Source organism: Rhinolophus sinicus, linkage group LG05, assembly GCF_036562045.2.
Source record: "Rhinolophus sinicus isolate RSC01 linkage group LG05, ASM3656204v1, whole genome shotgun sequence".
NCBI classification, from domain to species: domain Eukaryota; kingdom Metazoa; phylum Chordata; class Mammalia; order Chiroptera; family Rhinolophidae; genus Rhinolophus; species Rhinolophus sinicus.
This window is the reverse complement of record NC_133755.1, coordinates 21,534,609-21,559,484: the sequence shown is the minus strand read 5'-3', so window position 1 is coordinate 21,559,484 and position 24,876 is coordinate 21,534,609. Positions and strand designations below refer to the sequence as shown.

The 24,876-nt window shown below is 34.1% G+C and overlaps 1 protein-coding gene across 17 annotated transcripts in view; it reads right to left on the bottom strand.

The window, feature by feature from the left end:
- BIRC6 (baculoviral IAP repeat containing 6) overlaps positions 1–24,876 on the bottom strand; it is a 203,300-nt gene that overhangs the window by 157,328 nt on the left and 21,096 nt on the right. For all 17 annotated transcript variants that reach the window (XR_012496300.1, XM_074331867.1, XM_019741686.2 and 14 more), the window contains exons 2-8: positions 19,725–19,906; positions 17,400–17,537; positions 11,164–11,357; positions 8,645–8,756; positions 6,652–6,734; positions 3,066–3,288; positions 2,824–2,984 (exon numbers count right to left, since the gene is read on the bottom strand). Coding sequence is in view for 16 of the 17 variants with exons in the window: in XM_074331867.1 (XP_074187968.1) it covers positions 2,824–2,984; positions 3,066–3,288; positions 6,652–6,734; positions 8,645–8,756; positions 11,164–11,357; positions 17,400–17,537; positions 19,725–19,906 (1,093 nt within the window). In the remaining variant the exon portion in view is untranslated. The remainder of the gene's footprint in view (positions 1–2,823; positions 2,985–3,065; positions 3,289–6,651; positions 6,735–8,644; positions 8,757–11,163; positions 11,358–17,399; positions 17,538–19,724; positions 19,907–24,876) is intronic.

Sequence of the window (24,876 nt, the reverse complement as noted above, 5' to 3'; positions counted from 1 at the left end):
ACCCCGGCATTAATAATGTTGTTTTAAATGAAATGTAAGTCAGTAATCTGTTAAAAAAAAAAAAAATTGTTTGGAATTTCGAGGGGGAGAAACTTGCTTAGATATTTGACAAATTTTCTGTTTCAGTTTTTCAAGTGGTGATAACTGTCTATAAACCAATTTTGTGCTATAATTTAAACAACAAAAGAATGCAGAAAGTTTCAGATCAGCTGCTAATTGATTCAAGCTATTCAAACACTAATTGGCTGGTTGGCGGGGGGGGGGGGGGGGGGAAGATACCTGAAAAATAAATACCAAGAGGGAATATTAATGAATGGAAATTATCCAGAATGAAGTCCAAATCAAGAAGACACAGTAAGTTTCAGATAAAGAAGAGCCTTTACATTAAGAAAAATAACTAAATATTACCCAGCTGTACTGAGATAAAAGGTTAAATAAAGTAGTAGCATACTTTTAAAGAAGAAATTTAGGTATCTCAAAATGAAGTTACAAAAATTATAATGGGTTTTCAGAAAAATCACCTTTTAAGGCAAAAATAATAATAATTAAAAAAACTTTTTCTGAATGTCTTCAAAATAGAATAATCTATTTTACATTTTATTTTACGATAGAAAAATTCTCATACTATTATATGATAAAATCACAGGAATAAAATCAAAGGGCGAATTTTATGATATGTAATATTATAATAAAATATTTAAAAATTCACGAGTTAAAAAAAATGCACATAAAGGTTAACACCTGGATGCTGTGATTATGGGCGCTATACATTTCAAGTTATTTCTCTGTATTTTCCAATTTTTCTACAATAAGCATGCATTACTTATATAATAGACAGATTTACTAAAGCCTTTTACATGATATAAAACCTTTTGCAAAGTAAGAAACATGTAAAATAAGATTATGAATAAGTTTTAAAAGTTTACTTAAGATTACATGTCTTTTGAAAACTAAATATACTAATATTATAGGGGTACTTTAGTTTTGGTGGTACCAATACCATCAACAACTTCAAAGCTAACTTAAGGAAATGTTTGCCAATTTGAAAGACAGAACATACAACTGAGAAAATGTTAATTCATTGAAATTAAATGAGTTCCCAAATAAATATTCTTCCTTGAATAAATTCAGAAGACAAATGTTATCTTCTAAATAAAAATGGTCAAAAGCAATTCCTAAGCAAACTATATAGCTAATTATTTTCTACTTCTTGGCTAAGCTTTAATTTCCTGAATTATGATTCTTCAAGCTAATGAAACTCACATGGTATACTTTGAAAACAAATATATTTTATCTTGTACCACAAAGCAGAGGTAGTTTTGTTCATTATATTCACTACCAATCCAACAAGAATCCTGCTACTCCGGGGGAGGGATAGGCCAGCCAGGGGGCTAGAGTTTCGAGATGAAGTTCTACTTCTTCAGCTTCCTCCTATTACCCCAACTTGAGAGTAAATTTCTGTATGATTCATCTCACACTTTCTTGGGAGAAAAGGGTCCTTCTATCCTAGATAGAGTAAGTCTCTTAAAACCAGGCAGAGAGATTTATATCTCAACTCGAGCACACTACCCCACATAATACCCGTCCAACAGAAATATTGGATACGTGTTTACTAAAATACACATTTACCTAAGGGTGTGTGTGAATGTGCTGTGTGTGTGTATGCATGTATATAATCTTAAAAGTATGTCTTGATTCAATTTTTAATCCCCAAATTACAAACTCCAAGACAAAAGTTCTAATTAAAATAGGTGTTCAGAAAAACATACCAATTTCATTATCTTCTATTAATTTTCCTCTAACTTCTAAGAAAATCACAGAGAACCAGCATGCTTACTTTCCAGTCCTATTGGCAACTGTGGACAAAAATTCCATGGGCTAGCTGCTTTCCCATCAAGCTCTCACTGGGATTTATAACTGAGAACAACCATGAAGCTTTCATTCTGTTCCAGAGCTCAGACCATATTCATTTACCTGCCTGTAATTTATACCTATTATTACCAAGAGGAACTAAACAAAGGTAACCTTCCCAACTTATATGCTGTAAATTTTCCATTAATTCCCTCAATTAAATAATTTCCATTCAAGCCACCAAAGGGATTGTGAAGTAAAATAGTAAATCACTGACTGGTGTTAACACCAATCACACATCAGTAACATAAGCCCCTGCAAGTGAAATAACAGACCTCCTCTGTGTATCAGGACATCTGGTCACAGTTAAACAGGCTCCATTTCACACTGCGACCTTCCGAATCTTAAAAAGAGGTAGCTGCTAATGCTTAAAAGACAAGCGGAGGGGTTTGTGGGCCCCTTCATTCTGCCTACTTGAGGATCCTGCAGGTGTTGCCCAGTTCAGAGTTACAACTGCAGTTTCTTGGGAAACAAGTGAGTGAAGTAGGATTATACTTTGACTCTACTGCCCCCACAAAGACCAAATACAGCTACAGAAATCAGGAAGCTGTCAAAAAAGCTGAATGGAAGAGAATCCAGCAATAAAATTTTATCAAAATGTTTCTACAGCAATAATTATCATGCCTCAACTCACACTGGTTAGTGCTAAATTTTCATTGTAGCAATTATATCTAATTTTCATAGATTGAGATATTAATAGAAAACAAAGTACATTTTACACACTATGGCATTTCTGAATGAAATTTCTTTTCAAGAATCACACAGCTCTTTCAGATTTCCAAACAAACATTTATTCTCTAATCTCTTGACCTAATTTTTTTCTGCCTCTTCAATTAGAATTAAGAGAATATAAAATTTAGGAAAAAGAAAACATTTAACTTCAATGAATACCACAAAAACAAATTCACATACCTATCTCCTTCCAATTTTGGTATATCTGAGCAACTAGAGGAGTCTTCCAGCCACGCCAAAGTTGGTCTCCTTGATTCAACTGCTGAGCTTGGTTCTCCCGACAGAATAAGCTGTTGTACAATGGCTGGATCATATGCATTAATTTCAAACTTTAAATGCACCTAAACAAAGGAAGAGCCTAAGTTCACAACTGATTTTTTTTTTCTCAATTACTAATTTGTTAATTCAAAATTAAAACACACCTTCATAAGTTTGGAAACATCCCATATGCAGATCTTTCCTCGTTTTGTTGCAGCAGCTAGAAAATGAGGGCAGCTCCCCGACCCAAAGCAAGATATTCTATCTGTTCCATCTGTACAAGGAAACTGCGCAGGACTTGTTGCAAGAGTGACTGACAATGGCACATTCTGTGTATGCTCACCTTTCACAAACGGGCAGTTTGGGGAATGTCTCTCGTGTTCAGACCTTACAGAAATTAAGGAAAGAAAATTCTGTTTAATGAACAACAAAGCTGTGAAGTTTGTACATTAAAAAAGAACCCCAAGATCATGCTTCCTTTTTTTAAAAAACAATTAATTGAACTTAAAGTATTCCTCATTTAAAAGACTCAAATACCAAATCATTCAATTTTATCAAGATCACTCGAACATGTTCAACTACTCACTTTATAATAGCAGTTGTGATTCACTTTAATTGATTACGAACACAATCTCAGATAAAACTAAGACATAAATGTTATCATATAATTTATGCTATATTAACATACTGATAAAATTTTTTCAATTCTGGTATTTCCTCACACTGGTTTCCTACAACTTAAAATGATTAAGTATTTTGCTTCAGTTTAAAATTATCCATGTATGTACAGTACAGTGACAATAATTAACAATACTGTACTGCATACTCGTATTTGAAATTTGCAAAGAAAATATATCTTAAATCTTCTTACCACACACACAAAATGAAAACTATGCAGAGGTGATGGATACATAAATTAATTAGCTTGATTGTGGTGATCTTTTCACAATGTGTATATGTATCAGTATCAAGTTGTACACCTTAATATATACAATTTTTACATGTCCAAGATAAATCAATAAAGCTGTTCTTATAAATTAATTATGTATAACTATACATAGTATATATATTTATCTGTGGCCAGAACTATAAATGACATAATATAGCAAAATCTCAATAAATGCCATTCAAATCGCAAATAACTTTGTAGCAAAGTCTAAAAGCAAAAACACCAAGACAGTATGGATAGCGACCTATATGAAGAACACAGTAATATACCCTACACATTCATATACAATCACTACAGGACCCAATCAAACAAATAATTTCTAAACACAATTTCTTTTCAAAGAAACTTAGATAATGTTCACAGATTGTCCAGTATTTCTTTCAAATAAATGCTTATTGGTGAATAGAAATGTTAAATTAGTTTAGTACTAGAAAACCCTAACATTTTTATAAAAATAAAATACTAGGACCTAAGATCAAGACTGGTATAAAGACTAAGAATTTTCTCAAGTATTGAAAGCAGGATCAACTTTAACACTTAAACTATCTGTCAAACTTTGAGCCTACTTTCTTTCTTTCTTTGTGGTTTTTTTTTTTTTTTTTAAACTTTGACAAATTCTAATTACAAGGCATTATTTGAAATGTCAGGATGCTGCTACCAAAAAAAGAAAAAAAAGAACCTTTTTTGCCAAAGCCATTTTTACATTTCCATGGCAAAGAAAGGAACACTATACTTATAAAGCATGCTATTCCTTAGGGTGTGCATATTCTTTCTACATTGCACCTACAAGTTACCTACATCCAGATATAAATCCTAGAAAATTTGCAATATGCAGGTGTCTTACATGAATGCTTTTACATGGCTTCCCTAAGCACATATTTTGACTGGATTCCCTCCCAGCTGAGTCCTCGGGTTATTTTCCCCTTTCCATCTTTCTCTCTTAACCTGAGGAGTTTTAACTTTATAATTACAACTGTATTTACACAAATGATACATGACTATATAAAATAAAGCTAAAGACCCACTTCAACTATAATATCCAATCCCAGTAATCTCCTATTCTACCTGTAGGTAACCACTGTTATGAATTTAAGTGGTATACTGCTAAAATATTTTTGTAAATTTATATACATATATGTACAGACAGAAAATATAGAGGTTTTATTTTAAATAGACAGTACCATTGTATGAATCATTCTACAGCAGCTTTCTTGACACAATAACATATCTAAAAGTTACTGATGGTGATTAATAGAGAGCTAACTATTCATTCCTTTTAATTGTTGGATCATAGTCATTATATGAATATACGCTTTATTTGGCTATTCCCTTCTGATAGGCATTTAACATGTTTCCAGTTTTTCAGTGCAGTGACCATCCATTTTACACCTCTTGCATACAACAGCAATTAATTCCCTAGGGTAAATAAGTAGAGCGGAATTGCCAGATAATACGGTGTGCTCATTTTACTCTTTTAAAACTTCAATCTCCCTCCAAAGTAACTCTGTCAACTCTCACAATTAAAATATGAGAGTCCCATTTTCCTCTTCTACGTCCTCATTCTTTTTCCCCTTATAGTTTCAGGTGGTGCCCGGGCTCTGCTCCCTAGCCCCCATCAATCCTGTTCTTGCTTATCCATTTGACGCATTGTCCCCAAGTCCTCAGAGACTCTACCAACTGCTCGAGCTTGAGGAATCCTGACTCCTGGGGGTAACAAGACGTAGAATCCTTGATTCCCTGACCATGTCAAGAAACAACGGGTTTTGAACAGCCCCAGTTGGATATCTGAATCAACTTCCCCATAGAAAAATCTTTATATGCATGTGTGTGTACACACACACACACAGTTTTTAGAGGAAAAGACTAAGTTCCAAACAGAACCCTAACCTAAATCTGAAAATTGCTCGTCTTCAACTCTGTCTACAGATAGATGCAACTCCAAGTTTTGTTTTCATACAGTATTTCCCACTGAAACCTGGAATCCATATGTATACTCCAGTAGGCTTTTCCAAGTTCACCCCATTCCCACCAGGTCAGTAACAGTCAGAGACTTCAAACTAATTTGAGTACAAAGTTAAATGACTATTTTAAAATCAAATCCTGGCTCCATGACTTACTAGCCATATGCCCCTTCGGCAAATACTATTTCATGATAAAATGGGATAATAATTCCTATCTCAACGACTGTAAGGATTAAATTGGCGAATATACCCTCCTATAAAAACAAAGACAATAATAATACTTATTTCGTAGAGATAATGTGAGAAATAAATGAGTTAAAAAGTCTATAACGTGCTTTAGGATGATACCTAGTAAATAGTTTTATATAAATATTTGCAATTATTATTTCTATTAATAGGGCCTCAAAGCAGTCATTTGTGAAAATGAGGTTTCAATACATGCTCTCTAATATTTAGCTAAATTCTAAACTTTCATGCGCTAGAATCAAAATCACCACAGACGCCCTAAAATTACTTCAAATGACAGCCTGCCCTCAAAAGACAAGAATTAAACTGCTCAAGTTAACCATGCTATTTTATCACACAGCCTTCTGGTTTTCAGAGCCTGGTTCTTTGACACTTCTCCCACATACAGATTTTAGGAAGTCCAAGACCTCAGAGGTATTGTATGCCAACTGATGTGACAGCATAGACAACGCTAACTCATTCTCTTGGATAAAGGCAAAAATACAGATGGCAGAAAGTCACGAATATTATTATAGCTAGATCATAAAAGTAAAATTTAGAAGCACATTTATAGGATTAACTGAGCCTAATATGTCCAGAAAAATCAAGACTCACCAAGGTTCATCAGTAGGTTCCCAACAAACGAGACACACACTACAAGTAAAACACATGGCTCTATCATCTCCAGATGAGGCAGGCTGCAAATTTATAAAGAATATAGGAAATGTTAACTATATTAAAATAGCTTTTAAATAAAAATTCATCTAAAACCACTAATAAACTTAGATAAAAATTATATATTAAAAAGAAGAAAATTAGCATATACTATTAAGTTCCAACGACACACTGAATCCCCAAATGTTTATAAATCTGCTGCCTTATTTGAAAAATTGTTGCATCAGAAAATGACCAATAAGTCAAACATGGAGGCGCACACACACTCAATCTCTGATCTAGCATCTTCTAATTATATTACTAAAGTATCTGAAATATAGTTAATTATACGAAAAGAAATACTCTAACAGGTTTATTATTAAAAACTGAATCCCACACAACCACACAAGAAAGGGCAAGAAAAAGGGAAAAGCAAACTAGTGCTAGCAAACTAGCAAAAGAGTGACCCTAATTCATGTAATATTCAAGACACATGGGACAAAATGCTACGTATATATATCAAAACCTGAATTGAAATATACCTTTGAAAACCAACATTATTATTTCTGGGCACTTAACTCTAGTTACCACTGACTATGTCTACAGATTAAAATGTATTATACATTTTACAAGATTAAAAATAATGAGCCCCTAACACAGGCAGAAGATTCTAGAAAACCTATGAACCAGTCTCCAAATGAATCTATGTTTAACTGGAAGTCTGAAAAACTTTGAATGAAATATTCAAATATGCGGTATTCTGATTTAATTTTAGTTAAGATACTCAGAACACTTCAAGATAACTACGTGTTTCCCCGAAAATAAGACGTAGCTGGACCAACAGCTCTAATGGGTCCTTTGGAGCAAAAATTAATTAAGACCCGGTGTTATGTTATATGTTATGTTACGTCACGTCACGTTATGTCACGTTACGTTATAGAAGATCCAGTCTTATATTAAAATAAGACTGGGTCTTATATTAAAATAAGACTGGGTCTTATATTAATTTTTGCTCCAAAAGACGCATTACAGCTGATGGTTCAGCTATGTCTTATTTTCAGGAAAACACGGTAAGAAATGATCACTCCCGATTCTTCATGCTAATAACTTCAATATATTTCAAAGTTTAGTTGAATTCTAAAATTAAATAAGCAAGCTTTATGTAAACTGACGTGTTTGATTTCTTAGATTCTTTAGCAGTAATAAAACAGTGGTAAGCCTGTCTACACTACTCAGTTGAAGTTTCTTTTAATTAGCATATTATGCCTAACTGAACTCATTTTTCTTAACCTCCCTCTACTTTAGTTCAGTCAAGCTCTCCATAATGTCCCATTCTCATGTCTTTGTAACACTAATCCTTCTACTGTACACCCTCTTTTCCTACATAAAACTACTACTATTTTCCTTGATTAATTACTCCTCTTTCTGCACAATTTCTTAATCAGCTCTTCAATTATATATTCAGGTAGCACTTCACTACCCACAATGCTACTACTTTAGTATATGGGTAATTTATATCCCAAATAAAATTAGAATTTCAGGAGTAACTGTAATGTGTTTTTTTATTGCATGACCCTAGTATCTATTACTGTTAGGAATACAGAAGTCAAAACATGAAAATAAACACACATCCAAAGAGAACACTTCTCAAAAAGCAAATCTGAAGAATACTGCCTATTTAGGAAAGAAAATAGTTACAAAGCATTAACTCTGTTGTTAGCTACTTTTAACAATTTTTTTTTTCTTTTCATACACAATACATGACATAGGAAATAGCCAGTCAGTATTACATTCAAAGATGTAAGAACAAAACACACATAAATACATACACACAAGTACACTGCTAGGTTACATGAAATAACTGTTTGAAAAAGTATTAAAATGTTAATGATTTTACTCAAGGCTAAAAAGGCACGCTAAAAAAAAGGTTTTTATTTAATAGTCTTTTCTTTACCTGATGATAAAATCCAGCTTGAGCCATGGGATCTGGTTGTGCCCATCTATAGCCTACATGAGGCCATGAGGTAAACGTCTCCCGTCTGTTAGCTTCACTATACATTAATGATCTAAAAGTAAACATACTTTATGTAATCGACATTAGGCATCAAATTACAGTGACAGTCCTATTTCATACTGGAAAAAAAAATTTTATTGCATTATCAACAAAAGATTGGAATGGCCTAATGACTAAGTTCATATTTATCTTTTAAACGAAAAATAATCACTTTTAGAAATTTCTCTTAAACAGAGCAGGGAAAAAGAAACCTGACTGCTGCCACAAATGATAAACAATTCCAGGGGTAGATTAAATTAACCTATGTTGCATAATTACCAAACACAAAACCTGGAAATGTAGAGGCAGAGAGCTGTATGCTTTCATCATGTGCCAAGTTTTGTACAATAAACAGATAAAACCAAAGAAAGAGTGGTTTTTATCTCAACCATATTGAGAAAGTATTTTCTATTTCTTTTCTTTAAGTGGAAGGCAGTTTTCTGTTCTTTCTCCAGAGAAATCCTTTTCCAGGTAAGTTGTACTCCCCAGAGAATTATCAAAACAGGACATCTTCACATTTTCATATTAAAAAATTAGCTCACTGAGACTCAAGCTGTAACAGAGAGGGCTCGAGTATTTTTTTAAAGGATCATACCAAAATTAGAAAAAGTCTTAACAGCTTCAAGTAAGAAACGACTGATAAACAAAGCTTATTCTTCCTAACACAAAAGTATAACTGATAACAGAAAGGAAAAAAAGAGAGAGAGAGAGAGTGGTAAAGGTCATCACAATGAGAAAAATACTTTTCTTTAAATTCTTCCCTAAATTCGTACATGATTTCCTGTATTATTGCTAGTGATCTTAAGTTTAACTTAAGAGTTGTGTTCTGGTTTGAAAAAAACATCACGGGTTAGAAAAGCCTTATCCTTTACAGGCTTTAGATCATCAGAATCTGTGTCAGTCTTAGAACAGAAAACTGTCCACTGAGTTACATTACCAAAAAAGGAACAGCAGTAGCATCTAATAGAGCCTAACTCAAACTTCCAAAGGACCTGAGTTCATCAAGGTCCTCATCAGGACCCTAGATTCATTTTTAATGAAACAAACACCACAAATTACATCAAAACTAATATTCTGAGACATTTTAACGCTTCCAGAAACACTGAATATCCTACCCAATGAACGCATTTCCCAAAATAAAACATTTACCACAGTTTGCACTAATTTTTTTTAGAAACCCTGCTGCTATTTGCAAAGAAAATAGCTCTAAAGGGCTTTTTTTATAATCTCAACATAGGCACAGCTCTCAGGCAAGAACATTTATTCAAAGTACATCATTTCTCTTTCTCGCCCCCACCCCAGACATCTTCCAAAAAATAATGATAGCTATAGCACACATCACCTGATAGTTATTCAGATTAAAAATGATAATCTCTACATTTTGCCCAAAAGACAGAGATATCAATATTACTATGGAATATAAAAATTCTTCACAAATGTTAACACAACCAACAGAAGTTATCTATATAATAATAAAATCACTTAACCAAAAAAAGCAATTGATTAAGCAAAGTCTCAGTTTACCAAGAGATAAACTAATAAATACTACAAACTAAGAGCCATACTTAAGATAACAGAAGTTAAAAGTTAATTCACTCAGTAATGCCTTTGCTAACATCAGCATGTACTATTTATAAATGCACTTCAGAAAAAAACATGGGAAGTTACAATTCACATCAATGAAAATGTGAAAACATAAAATGCTACATGTGAAGGAAAATGTGAACTTATCAAAACTGTTAAATATTACAGTATAACACTTTTAAACTTCAGTACTTTCGATAAGAATCTGATAATTGTTATTTCAAATAACAAATTATGTAAGTTTTTAAACCAATGTATGTATTACTGGCTTTTTAATTAGTTTTATACAAAGAAGAAGCTCAGTAAATCTCTACTGAAGAAAATAATAGTTGAGATGCGATTTTTATAATACTTTTCTTACTTCCAGGGCAGGCAGCATAAAAATCTTAATTCAAAATTATCCTAATTAACTTTTTAATTCTTTTCATTTGTTAGCAGAACATAATACATGGCTCTTATACTTAGTCTCTCGCATGTTTTTTTCATTTATTAAGATTTATTTCAAAGGTCACAAATTTCAACAAGGTGAAATAATTCTTATAAATTGAATATAGTATTTTTAAGTTGATTCAAATATTTATTAAGCAAGTATGAAACTGTAATTTTCAAAATATAACTTTATGATCTTTAAACATCTCCCAAGTATCAGAAGAAATAGCATTTCAAGTGGTAGTTTACGTCACTTATTTTGATAAAAATGAGAATCTGAACAGTTTTTTAAAACATTTTGAAACATCTTTTTAATTATCATCCAATTTACAGTTTTCCTGGGTTAATCCAAAAAAAAGGAATCAATTCAACTTCAGTATCACATCTCTTTATAAGCAACGTTATACCTGTCCACAGAACGGCCTGGCCCCACTCCAAGTTCTGGACGTGCACTAGGTAAGAGGTAAGACAATCTGTCCATCACTGAGGATGCCACAGGTAAGGCAGCAACATTTTGATTTATTTTCTTGAGTTCATTCACAATGGCACTGGCAATGGACTTTAACACATGATGAGGAAGATGAAATGTAACTGTCGCCCACTGAAAGAAAATGGGGAGTGTAAGCAAAGAAAAATGGACTCAACAGTTTTAAGCAAAACCATAACTTACAAATTATAAATAAAGACCTATCAATCTCAAGTCAGTTGACTGCATTCATTCATTTAAAGCAGGAACTTGCAATTACATAAAAAATGAAATCTCAACTAATCACTGTGAAAAAGTTCAGAACCAGATGATAGCACACCTCATATATCCCATCCACAATTAAGGATAACTAAAATCATCTGGCATTTTTCATATTTCTCCAGCACATATACAATGTTAAGCACAAATTAGGCCCTCAAATATCTCTAGTCATAAGAACACAGTTGTACAATGTGTCACTACTGGGGTAGATGAGAAATTACTTTGGCTTAGATTCTTATGTATTTATTGTTGTCACCATAATCCAGCAGAAGTAACTAAAAGCATACATCTTATAGTCACAGATTTGTATTGAAGGCCATCTTCACCATCAACTACGGTACCCTGGTCAAAAACTTCAGTTTCCTGCTTTTGTGAAATGGGGAAAAACAAATACCTACTCACCTAATATTATAAGAATTCAAGTGAGGACTGACTGGTACAGTGTTTAACAGAGCAGACGTTCATAAATGTTAACCACAATTATTTAACACTAAAACAATTACTTAAGAAGTTAGACTGCAAAAATGCTATGTATTATTCTCCCAGAAAAGTAAGTCTATAAACTAATTTCACCTTTGTATCTTATTCCTACTCACCTATCAATGGTTTCTACTCTTTCTAGTACACTCTAGGCAGCCTACTTAATTATTACTTATCAATAAAACTGGAAAAACTTGTGGCCAGAAACATGACTTGAATTGCTAAAAAAAACAACAAAACAAAAAACTCAGAGAATGAAAGCCTCTTACTTTGTTTCTAGACCTAACCTGTTCATATAACCAGAGCCTCTTTGTTTGAAAGGGAGGCTGAATCCCCTTGAGAAAATCCTACAATAGCCCAACTATACACTGTAAACCATATTTCAAACCTTCTGCAAAGGCACCCGTGGGCATTCACCAATCACTATGCTCTGGAGAATAGGAAACACTGTGATTTTTCAGGCATCAGCATTTTCAGGCAAAGCATCAGACAGTAGCATTGAAGTGACCTAAAACATCACAGTGAAAGGGAGGGCTTACGACGGTCAACCCAAAACTGTCTCAGTGAGCTCTGTAGGTCCCCAGACCTATCTTGTCATTATTTTTCCAGTTCCCAAATGCACAATTAGAAGAGACAGAATAGGCAACTAGAAAAATTCCTACATTGTTTATTGTTTCTCTGATCCTTTCTGAGAACTATTAAAGCAAGAAAGGTCAAGTGGAACCCCTAAAACTTTCATTCTCTACAACCATACAAAACCAAAGTAGTATCACATTCCTGAAAAAATTTCTGAGATTGATGCCACTATAAGAGACCTGAGAGACAGAGGAGTAATCAAACTATCTCACCTCCATTTAACTGGCCTGTTTGGCCTATGTGGAATATAAATGGATCTCAAGGAATGAATGTGGATTGAAACTATCAAGTGGTGACTTTAATTGCAGCTATATTCCAGATGAGATATCCTTACTAAAGGAGATCAACAAATCCCTTGATATCTGGCAGGCAATTACAATTCTGTCCAATACTATTGTCTTTCAACTAATTTTAAGGACCATCCAAAAGACTGCTTTAATCTGGCCATAACAATAAACCTTCAGTGTTACCTTGGGACTGAATCTCATGCTGTTTACCATAATCTAGTTCTGCAGAAATCCTGATCTAACATCCTGCCGATCACCAAATTGGTCCACTACATTGATTAACATCACATCAATTGGTCCATATAAGGAGGAAGTAGCAAGGAACTTAAATGCCTTACTGAGACACATGCAAGCCAGAGAGAATCAGTAAGAAGCTCCTGGCTTCTTAGTAGCCCCTAGTAGAAATTAATACCTATCCATTGAGACAAATGTTTATGCAATCAGAGCTAACTTACCCACCACGAACTAGGTGTTATCTGACACACCAAACCATAATACTGGGCACGGGATACAAGTATCCTTCATCAACTAGTTTATAAGAGATCAGTCTTGAGAAAGCCCAAAAGACAAGTTGAATAAGCAAATAGCTCAGACTTCTACAATACCTACTCTTGTCAAAATGCCACCTTCTCATTTCATACTGATCTTCTTATGATGCGATAACTGAGGAACAAAACCTCTGGCTCTGATTTACAGATGGTTCTGCACATTATGCTGATATCACCCCAACATGGATGGCAGCAGCATCACAGCCCTAGGCAAGACAGTGGTGAATGTAAACCTTCTCAGTGGGCAGAACTCCAACCAGTACATTTTTCTGGATTGAGAGCTGGTCAGAAGTAAAGGTCCTCACTGATTAATAGACAGTAGCTAATGTGACTAGATAGTCAGGCATGTGTGACGATCAGGACTGGAAGACTGTTAACGAGGAAGTCAAGGGTAAAGGTGTACGAACAGACGTCGCCAAAGAAAACCAGAGTGTGAAACTATTTGTGAAATACATGAATGTTCATCAAAAGGCATCCATTCCAGAGGAAATGGATAAATTACACACACTATGAAAGTCACCCTCTCTCCACAGCCATTCCAGTGTTTGCTCAATGGACCTATATGCAAAATGCTATGGCAAGAGAGAGGGAAGGCATGTACAGGCCAAACATGAACTTCCCCTCACCAAGACTAACCAGGCGACAGCTCTTGCTGATTACCTTACCTACAAATAGCAAATATCAAAGCTGAGCCACCAATATGACACCATTTTCCAGGAGGAAGAGCCAGCTATCTGATCATAGGCTGATTACACTGAATTCCTTCAGTCAAGGACTAACCAGCAATTTGTCTTCACTGTAATAGATACGTATTCTGGACATGCATTTACCTGTTCTGCCCACAATGCTTCTGTCATATTATATCACTGCCTATGGACTAATAGAATGGCTTATGCCCCATCATGGTTTGCCACACAACTCTTTGCTTCTGACCAAGAAATCACTTCAAAGAAAAAAAAAAATGCCACAATGGGCTCTTGCCCATGAAAGTGACTGGTCTAACAGTGGTATCATTCACAAGGAGCTGGCCTGACCAAAAAACAAAGTGTAATGCCCTATTAAAGACTCATTTTAGCTACTAATTAGGAGAAGTTCCTGAATGGAGTTGTACCTTGCAGGATTATACATATGCTTTAATCAACGAAAAATACATAATACAGTTTCTCCCAGGAGGGTCACTATGATACTTAGTAACCCATTCACAAACTTTAAGCTTTATGCTCTGGAAATCTTATGTCCCAAGGGAGGAATGTTCCACCAGGGTATAACAATGGTTCCACTGAGTTATGTGTTGACAGTGCTATGCAGCATCAGGCAAAGAAGGAGGTTATTCTACTGGTTGGTATGATTAAAACTGACAAACAAGGGAAAAGGGATGGATGCTAAATAAAAGGGGCAACGAGAACTTAATTGGAATCCAGGAGATTCTCTAGAACGCCTCTAAGTCCTTCTATGTCCAACAGTAAAAGTGGAGGGATGGTTACAACAACGTGAACACAGCACCACTGAGAATCTGGATGCGCAAGAGTGAAGACTTGGGTCTCTCCACCATGTAGACACCTGCCGACTGAGGTCCTGGCTGAGGACAAACAGAATATGGAATAGGTAGAAGGTTATAAATATCAAGTATATCCTCTTGACCACTGTAAAATTGAGGGATAGAGCAGTTATGCACATTTTCTTCCCTTATTACATAAATGATGGATGGAGGGATGGAGGGAGGGATGGATAGATGGACAGACAGACGTTTAGATACACGACAGATATACAGGCTTATTTTATACAAGAATTTTTGGCTACAGTTAATGTAGTCTTTAGACAGCAGAGTTCTGTTAGCTAAACAGCTGAGACATAACTAAATTTTAAGATTAGTTAATACTACCTAGGGATGGATAAAATATCTACTGAAACTTCTTAGTAGTCCCTAATAGGAATTAATACCTATCCGTGAGACAAATGTTTATGCAACTTGTCCCTCTCTCCGTCTCCTTCATGGGGATGGGGAGAGAGAGTCTTCCTTCATAAAAAGGAACAGTGCCTCTTGTTAAGTAAAAGCATAATATTTTTGTTGTATAAAAGTTCAAATACATATACATAGTATGTGATGAAGATGCTGAGTAGGCGAAGATGTGGAATGTGTCAGTCACTAAACTATGGTCTCTAATCTCCAAACCTACCCTCTATTTCTCTTCAGTGTCATGTTGGGGCTGGAACTATACAAACTACATTTCTTTTTTGCCAACCAGTTTCCTGGCTGTTGAGTTCTGACAAAAGGAACACAGGCTGGAAACTGGAAAGCATGATGAGGGGAGAAAACTAGCTCCTCACCATTGTCATTGCTGTTAATTTAACACTGTTTCAGCAAAAGACCAGGTGGTAGCAGCTGATTCTAACGGCAGTCTTTTGTTGTTTTCTTAGCACTTTCAGAACTAGTCTCATAGAGCTCCCTCAGAAGTCCTAACATCAGCCAAGCTGCACCGCTCTTCAGAGACATGAGTCTCACTTCCACCAGCTCCAAGCTCCTCAGGTACCAGCTGGGCAGCAGCTCCTTCTCAGAAATGTGAGTCCCAGACCCATGGGGCCCACTCTATAAATTTGTAGAGTCTGATAAACCTAACCTCTTGTTCCTGCAGATGTAGGTGAGAGCCACTTCCTGTGTGTCACCTCAGTGATTCCTCTTTACTTTTTCAGTTCTCAAACACATATTAAATCAATTCTTTACAATAAATTCTCTGTTGGACTGCAGCATATGGTTTCTGTTTTACTAAATAAAATGCCCCATCAATAGAATAAGCGTTAATAAAAATCATCGTAAATCTATAGAACAAAATTCAATACAATTATCAGAAAAAAACTCAGACAATCTATAAGAGCTGATATGAAAAGATACTCAAAATGCATTAAGTGAAAACAAGGTATATGCTATAGTCTAAATGTTTGTGTCCCCCCAAAATTAATTTGTTGAAACCCTAACCCTGAAGATGATGGTATTAGGTAGGCCTTTGGGAGATACTGAAGTCATGAGGGTAGAGCCCTCATAAATGGAATTAGTGTCTTTATAAAAAAAGGCTCCACAGAGATCCCTTGTCCTTTTCCACCATGTGAGGACATAGCAAGAAGGCGCCAGGTATGAACTAGGAAGAACAACTTCACCAGAAGGCAACCATGCTGACACCCTGATCGTGGATTTCCCCGCCTCTACAACTGTGAGCAGTAAATGTCTATTGTTTATAAACTACCCAGTCGGAGGTACTCTGTTACAGCAGCCCAAACAGACTAAACTAAGACAGTGTATCACAGTATTTTACAATTGTACTTGAGAAAAAAATATTTATAAATGTAAAAGTTATTTTTAGAAAATAGTTTTTACCTTCTACTTCATATCCTCTGATATAGAAATTTTATATGCATTACAATTTTAACTTAGAAAAGATCTTACAAGAAAAACACAGAAGAATTAAATATAGCCAAGGATTTAATTCAAAGCACCATCTCCTACAGACATCCTAGTCATGCAAAAAAAATTTTCTTTCAATTTCAAAGCCTAAAATGGCCCATTTCCAAAGACATTCCATTTCTCATGGAAGCTTACAACCTGACAAGCAAGTCTCTTTCTTGTAATTATTTAGGTAAATAATTGTAATTATTTAGGTAAAATGAGAGAAAGCCAGCCTCTTGACCAATACGGGTCATCAAGCATAGAAGCTTTAGGAACAAAGTAAGTAAAACAGTTCCCACAAACTGAAGTTAAACTTCAGTAAAAATAGTTTCAACTTTGAGATGACTTATAAGCACATTTTGTTTTTTTAAAAATAGAGAAAAATCTAGAATTGGAATATTTCCAAAGAGGATGGGGGTGGGAGGGGAGGACAGAGAAAGGCGAAAGTATGGAGGTATATTTTCTATTATAACCCCAAACAAGGTAACTTTTTTTAACTTCTTACCTTAGCAACTTTGTGATTTGCTGCAGTCTCATGAGATGTATTTTTTAAACCATCTTTAAGCTGTGTGATGAACAAATCATAACCCTCCGTACTAGAAATATCTACCTTTTCTAAACATGCTGATAAGAGCTGTTGTGCCTAAATGAAAAAAATGATCACAGAAAATTAACACAACAAAAAATGTTAAATTCAGATCCCTAGTCAAACAATTTAATTTGTAATGATTCTGACAGGTACTAAAGCTTACCTACTTTTAATTTAATAAATTTAATCAAATAATGATGTGAAGGGCTATTATAAAATTAAATGACATAATCCAATGTATTTAATGTATTACCACACAGTAAAGTTTTACTACACGGAAGCTATTATAAACCAAAGCAAGATAGAAAAACTGGACAAGATGAAACAATGAACAAAAATGATAGAGGGAAAATTTTAAAGATAAATGTAAAGTCCTTCAGTGAGCTTTAAATAAACTACGCAAAACCATAAGAGGGGACATTCACTAAATCAGAAGATAATATAAAAAAGCCCTTTGCGTTGTTACCTACATGTTCAATATGAACTACCTTAATCAAAAATATGGTCAATACATGGAGAATATATCCGCACTGATCCAAACAAACCTAGGTAGGACCCGTACTTTAGGCAAGACAGTGACAAATGAATGTGGCGCTGTAAAGGATGCCTGGGATGTTGGAAGGCCCACAAACATTATGTGAACAACAGCATTGCAATTATTTAGGTAAAAAGAGAAAGCCAGCAATAGATGTTAAGAGCCAGCAAGGGTGGGGAGGTGGTAGAAGCCAGTTAAATATCTAGCATTTCAGTCAGTGCAGTAGGAAAAATACTGACTTGAGGGTTATTTTATACAAATGTTCAAATATTTTACTGTGATTTTGTTGTTCTTTTTAAAACCTGAAGTTTGATATCACCTTTCAGGGTAAATATAATATAGATCCTTTATTAAGATATTGGCTTTATTAAGGTATCACCTGATCTAAAATCCTTAAATTAGGAGGGAAAAATGTTCAAAACAAGAATTAATTAATTCTCTGTCCAAAGATTTTAGACATGGCCCCAGATCCAGATATTCTAATGACAAAAAGATGGTCACTCTGTTTACAGAACTCAAATTTTCAGCCACATGCTTTCAATATTAACATACAATAGACAACTGTGATATGACACTAAATGTGAAATCTAAGTGGATATAGGTTGGTATCTTTTTTAAAAAAATACCTTCCAGAGAGAATAAAAACATGGGTACACTGCACACTGACACTTTTCATGTCCTAAAAATAGGAAATATACTATACTGCTTTTATCAACTAATCTTAATCAATTTCCAAATGTAAAACAACTTGTATGAAGGCAGAAAAAATATCTCACTTTTTTAGGAAGCACAACATTATAATCTTTTATATTCTATTTAAGATGATTTGAATTCCAAAAAAATTTTTTAAATGTACTTTCAAATTACATAGTATGAACATCAACACACCACACAAAAAAGTCTAAGATAGGATACATTTACAAATTAAGTAATGAACATGTAACACTACAGAAAAATGAATATGGCTGAAATTTCAAATTAGGATAGTTAAGAGACATGATATATAGCAAAGATTACCTACCGGTTGTCCACTACTACGTATTCCTCCCCTTTTCTTAATACTTAAAAAAAATAAACCATATCTTTCCCAATCTTCTCAGCCTGATGTGGCCATGTGCCCATGTGGCCAATTCTGGTCAATGGGGTGAATGTGAAAAGGGCATTTGTAAGAGAGTTTGTGAAAGAGAACAAGAGGAATGAAGGAGAGACACAGACTGCGACAGAGAGAGAGGAGGGAAGGAGAGAAACACAGGAAAGGAGGGAGAAAGAAAAGGGAGGGTAGCAGTGCCATGACACACTGTGCGGCCTTGGCCTTTTGCCCTCCATTTCCTTCTGACTGGGAAATAGTGAGACTTGGAGGAACTGTCTTGGACTCACAAGATGGAAAGTAAGTACTGAGGTAAGCAAAGTTGACCCTATACTTAGCCCTGTTACTGGAAAGAGACTATCGTTTAACCCTAGTATTTGGGGGTCTCTGTTAGTGATTTAACCAGTACAGTTCCCACTTAAATACCACTTCGAAGCGCAGCCATTAATTATGCACAGGAAACACTAGTGTTTAAATAAAGCTGTGATCAATAAGTTACTTCTTTTGTTTTTATAGGGCTACATATATGTCCTCAAAGAACAATCTAATTTCATTTAACAGCTAAAAGGTCTGAGATTACATTAAGTAGAAAAGTACATTGATACTTATTTCAACTTACCTCTGTAACAGGTAATTCAAGCTGAACCACATCATCCTGCTTTGAAACTGGAGTTTGCAGAGCAGTGTCTAACAACAAGATTCCATTAAGGTCCTTCCTACACCCTACTGCATAGTCATCCACAAATATAACTTTATCCACGGCAGAAATATACTGACACTTCACCTGTCCACCTGGTTTAGCTGTTAAAAGAACAAAAATTCAACACTTAAGATTTTTAAGACCAATAGTCCATTAAAAATAATTGTTTACATGGCAACTAAATACAATATATAACCCTGGACTGGAAAAAATTGCTCTAAAGCACGTTATAAGAACAACTGATTAGATGGGAATATACACTGTAGATCAGGTAAAAGTGTGAAATTATCAACTTGACAAGTACATTGCTGTAATAAAAAAAATGTCATTGTTCTTAGAAATAAATAGTAAGGGGTAGAGGGTATGATTATGCAACTTACTCTCAATAGAACAAAAGTAATATGTACATATATGCGGGGGAATGATAAGCAAACGTGGTAATGCATTTAAAATTATAATTAGTAGAACTAGGTAAAGGGTATAAGGAAGTTCTTTGTACTATACTCATTCAAAATTAAAGTTTTCAGAACAAAATTTTAAAATATTCGTATTTTTGGTTATTTTTTTTTTTTGCAAATCTCAATAAGCATAAAGTCAGCATGGATAATTTCTAGGTAACACCTCAAAAGGCTTTTATTTCTGAGATAAAATTATGCAAAATATTTATAACCTAAGAGAACCAGTAAAGCCTAGGTTCATCTACGACTGAAATAACAGGCAATTAACACTGAAAATCAATGTTCCCTGAAGTTTCTGCTGAGTCAGTGTCAGAACACAAATGGACAGTCAGTAAACACACTAACCACAAAATTTCTCAGAATAAGAGTACAATTTCAAGAACTCTTACAAAAGACAGTAACAGATAGGCAGAAGCTTTAAATATAATAGCAAAAACACGTTTGGAAAAGATAACATCAGATTTTACATTTAAATGTATAAGGAAGTGTGTAAGGAGATTAATGTAGAGTGCTTCTGCCACAGATTCAGTCTCTATAAAAAGACTTTAAGAATGATCAATTGGAAAATTTTACTGCATTAAAGAAACTTCTATGTAGGCAAGCAATCCTGCTACTAGTAAAACTCATTCTAAATTCCTACCACAACTCTATAGAACATTCCAGTTATTAGTACTGCTATTGCCTAATAATACAAAAGCAGAAAAGTGGAAATAAATTAGGGTCCTATACATCAACCTCTAAGACAACTATAAAACATGTTATAATCAATGAATATTAGGGTTGGTTTTCTTAATCCTAAATTATTATAGCTCCCTTGGGCTCTAATAAACAGCTTGGAGGCATTACAAAACTGATTAGGAACTAACTCATTATCTATATAAAACAAAGAAAAAATTCATGGCATTTCCATAGGTCAGTCCCAGATCTGGAGATTCAAAATGTATTAGTATACAGGAAAATAATCTCTGTAATACCATAAAATAGGAATATATACCTAGCACTTCTGATCTCTAGGTAGAAACCACAGGAAACAATGCAAATTATAGGAACTGAGAGTAGAATTATGTAAGAACTTATAAAGATAGTTTCAAAACTCATTAACTATAATTTTTTTAAAAACAGACTATTCTGTTTTTAGAGCAGTTTTAGGTTCACAGCAAAATCAAGTTGAAAGCACAGAGATTTCCCATATGTGTCTGCGCCTCCATAATTATGATTTTTTTAAAAAAACAAACTACAAAGTCTGCTTTATTGTTTTAGGGATATGTAATTATGTAACAAACTATAAAAATCATAATTTTGTTTAAATTTTCCCAGAGAGATATAAAATGTGAGAATATACACCAAAGTTTTTCGACTGGATTTCCATGCAACCCCAAGATTTCATGTAACGTCCCCAGAGATTCCTCAAGAGATCGTAACTGTAAAAAGTCAACACTGGTTTTTGAACTTCCTACACAATGCAGTATTAGCACTCAAAGCAATGCACAATGACCAAACAATCTTGTTGGCAATCTCTTCAGAAGTCTTTCAGGCCCATCCATACAGCAGCATGTTCATTCGGATGAGTCAATTCTCCCTTTTTGACTTAAGAAAGCCCATTCATATGCGGTAAGTGCAGTACTACACAGCGGGGAAGACAGTAGGCTGATATCAGCCATTCACCCTCCAAGGCTCTTCCTGCTTCTATGATCTCCTCTTAACTAATTACATCTATAAAGACCGTATTTCCAAATAAGGTCACATTCTGAGGTTCTCTGTGGATGTGAATTTTGAGGGAAGATTATTCAACCCACTACCAACCTTTTTTCTGAATCTTACTGGGCCTCAAACTTTAAAAGAGATAGAGCTTTGTTAACATAGTCTGAAAATAGTACACTCAAGATTAGATTTTACCGATTTGCCCGTAGACAAGTCCTAAATTTCTGTGAAGGAAATAGCCTGCAATGAACAAAGACTATTTTGTGGAACTTTCCACCTTCTTACATGTTTGAGCAAAACTTTTCTTATATAACAAGAGACAAGACCAAAGACACAAATTCTTATTTCAGTTAAAAAAGAAATCCATGTGTGCTTAAGTTTGACCTAGAATTGGCTGTTTGTAAAGGAAAAAACAAGTTTCACAATGAGAGGTAAATTTCAACGTTTATTTTTAGTTTATAAGAGTAACAATTTTAAGCACATAAAGGTCCATAAAAAAGATGAAGAAACCAAGAAACCTATATTGGAGCCTGATTGTGTCATTCAGTAAGAAAACATCTTTTCAAACTCGTGTACAATATATTATCTTAAGTTATACTTTTATTTACATCGCTTTGGTTCATAGTTTTAATAGTGTTCTATTCAACACAGTAAATTTTAATGTTACCAACAACATCAACAAACTTACAACCTATTTAAATCTCCCATGCCTATCTTAAAAAAATTAAATACCATTTTGGCATAAACCAGTTATTTAACAGAAACTCATTTTGCTTACCTTAGATGAGTTTACAATGTCTCAAAAATTAATTTCCGAAAGAAAGGTGTTACGCTTAACTAATGTTTTGTTATATTTTCAAGAGAAGTTGGCTGAAACTTATTTTGGGTTCTTAAGTAGGGGGGAACAGTCCTGCACAAACCCTATAACACATACTGTACCATATTACAATTTTATGTAGAGATATTTGTAAAAAGACTATAAAACCTACATGGATAAAATAAATAATTTTTTTCAAGAGGAAACTTCAGTACAGAAAAAACTCAAATGTCCTCCCATCTACACCAGATATCAGCAAACTTATTATAAAAGGGTCAGACAGTAAATATTTTAAACTTCAAGACACAGATGGTCTCTCTCACAATAACTCAACCCTGCCACTGTACCACAAAGTAGCCATAGATAATATGTAAATAAACGGGTGTGGACATGTTCCTTTAACACTTTAGTTAGAAAATCAGTAGACTGCCTGAGAGCCACAGAGGTGGTACCACGGCAGGCCTTAGTTTGCAGACCCTTGGTTGACAACTAATGGGTTTTATTAGTGCAGATATTCTTTCTGGGCAGGGGAAACTTTACAAAACTAGGTTAAAAATTCACAGCAAGACTCAATAAGCTGCTGAAAATTAACAAAGAAAAATCTTGAAAGCAACCAGTGAAAAGCATGTTACTTACGAGAAGTAATAATTAACAATAAAAGCACTTTTATTATTCAATACCACAGGGTTCCTTAGGAAGTGGACCATTTTTTATACACTGAAAAAAGAAATTCTGTATCTAACAAAAATATCTTTCAGGAATGAAGGTGGAAATAAAGACATTCTCAGATGAAGGAATACTGAAGAGAAATTTTGCCAGCAAAGCTGCTTAAAAGAACTGCAAGAAAAAGTTCATCAAACAGAAAGGGAACGATTTCAGAAGTAAACTCAAGATTATCAGGAATGAGGAAAGAAATAGTAAATATCCGGGTAAATACAACGATGATTCTTCAGCTCAGTTCTTTAAAATATATTTGACAATTGAAAGTAAAAGTCATAACTTTGTCAGACAGGGTTTTCAATGTATATAAATGTAACAAATTAGTCAACTATAACTTAAAAGAGGGGAGGGCACAATATGATGGAAAGGTTTATACATTCCATTCAAAATGGTAAAATACGAAATTGATTCTAAATAGATTGTGAAAAATATATGCTGTAATCCTTCGAGTAGCTACAAAAAAATACAAATAAGTCAAAAAAATTGATAAATGAAAACAAAATAATTTAAAAGTCAAATAACAAAAAAAAAAGCATAAAAGGAGAAAAACAAGTGAAAAAAAGAGGATAAATAAAATGGAATATTTAAATCAAAATATTAATTATATTAAATGACCGAAACATGCCAAGTGACAGATTGTCAGAATGAATTTAAACATACACAATCCAAGTCTATGATGGCTATAAAAAACTTTTGCCCTTCTAAAAGCATAAAAAAGAATGGAAAAAAGATATATCATGCAAATGTTCATCAAAAAAGGATGGAATGTCTATATTCAAAGCAAACGACATCACCAAGGATAAACAAGGACATTACATGAAAAAAGGGTTAATTAACAAAGAAGGAAAAACAATCCAAAATATATACACACCTAACAGAATTTGAAAATACATAAAGCAAAAACTAACATAACTGAAAGGAGAAACAGGCATCCATAATTAAAGCTGGAGATGTCGACATTCCTCTTTCAGTAATTGATAGAATTAGTAGACAGAAAACTGGCGAAGACTTAGAGAAACTGAACACAATGACATGTACAGAATATTCCACTTATCAACAGTAGAATTCACATTCTTTTCAAGTGCTCATAGAACATCCATCAAGACAGATCATATCCTGGGTCATAAAACACACCTTAACAAAGATAAAAGTAAAATTAAAAGTATGTTATCTACCCATAATGGATTTAAGTAGAAATCAAGAACAGAAATATAACAGGAAACCTCTAAATACTTGAAATTAAACAACATATTCCTAAATAACCCAAAGGTCAATGAAGAAGTCTCAGGTAATTCAGAAAATGTTTAATTAAATGACAATGAAAATATAACATCAAAATTTGTCATATGCAGCTAAAGCTTGGAGTGAAATTTAT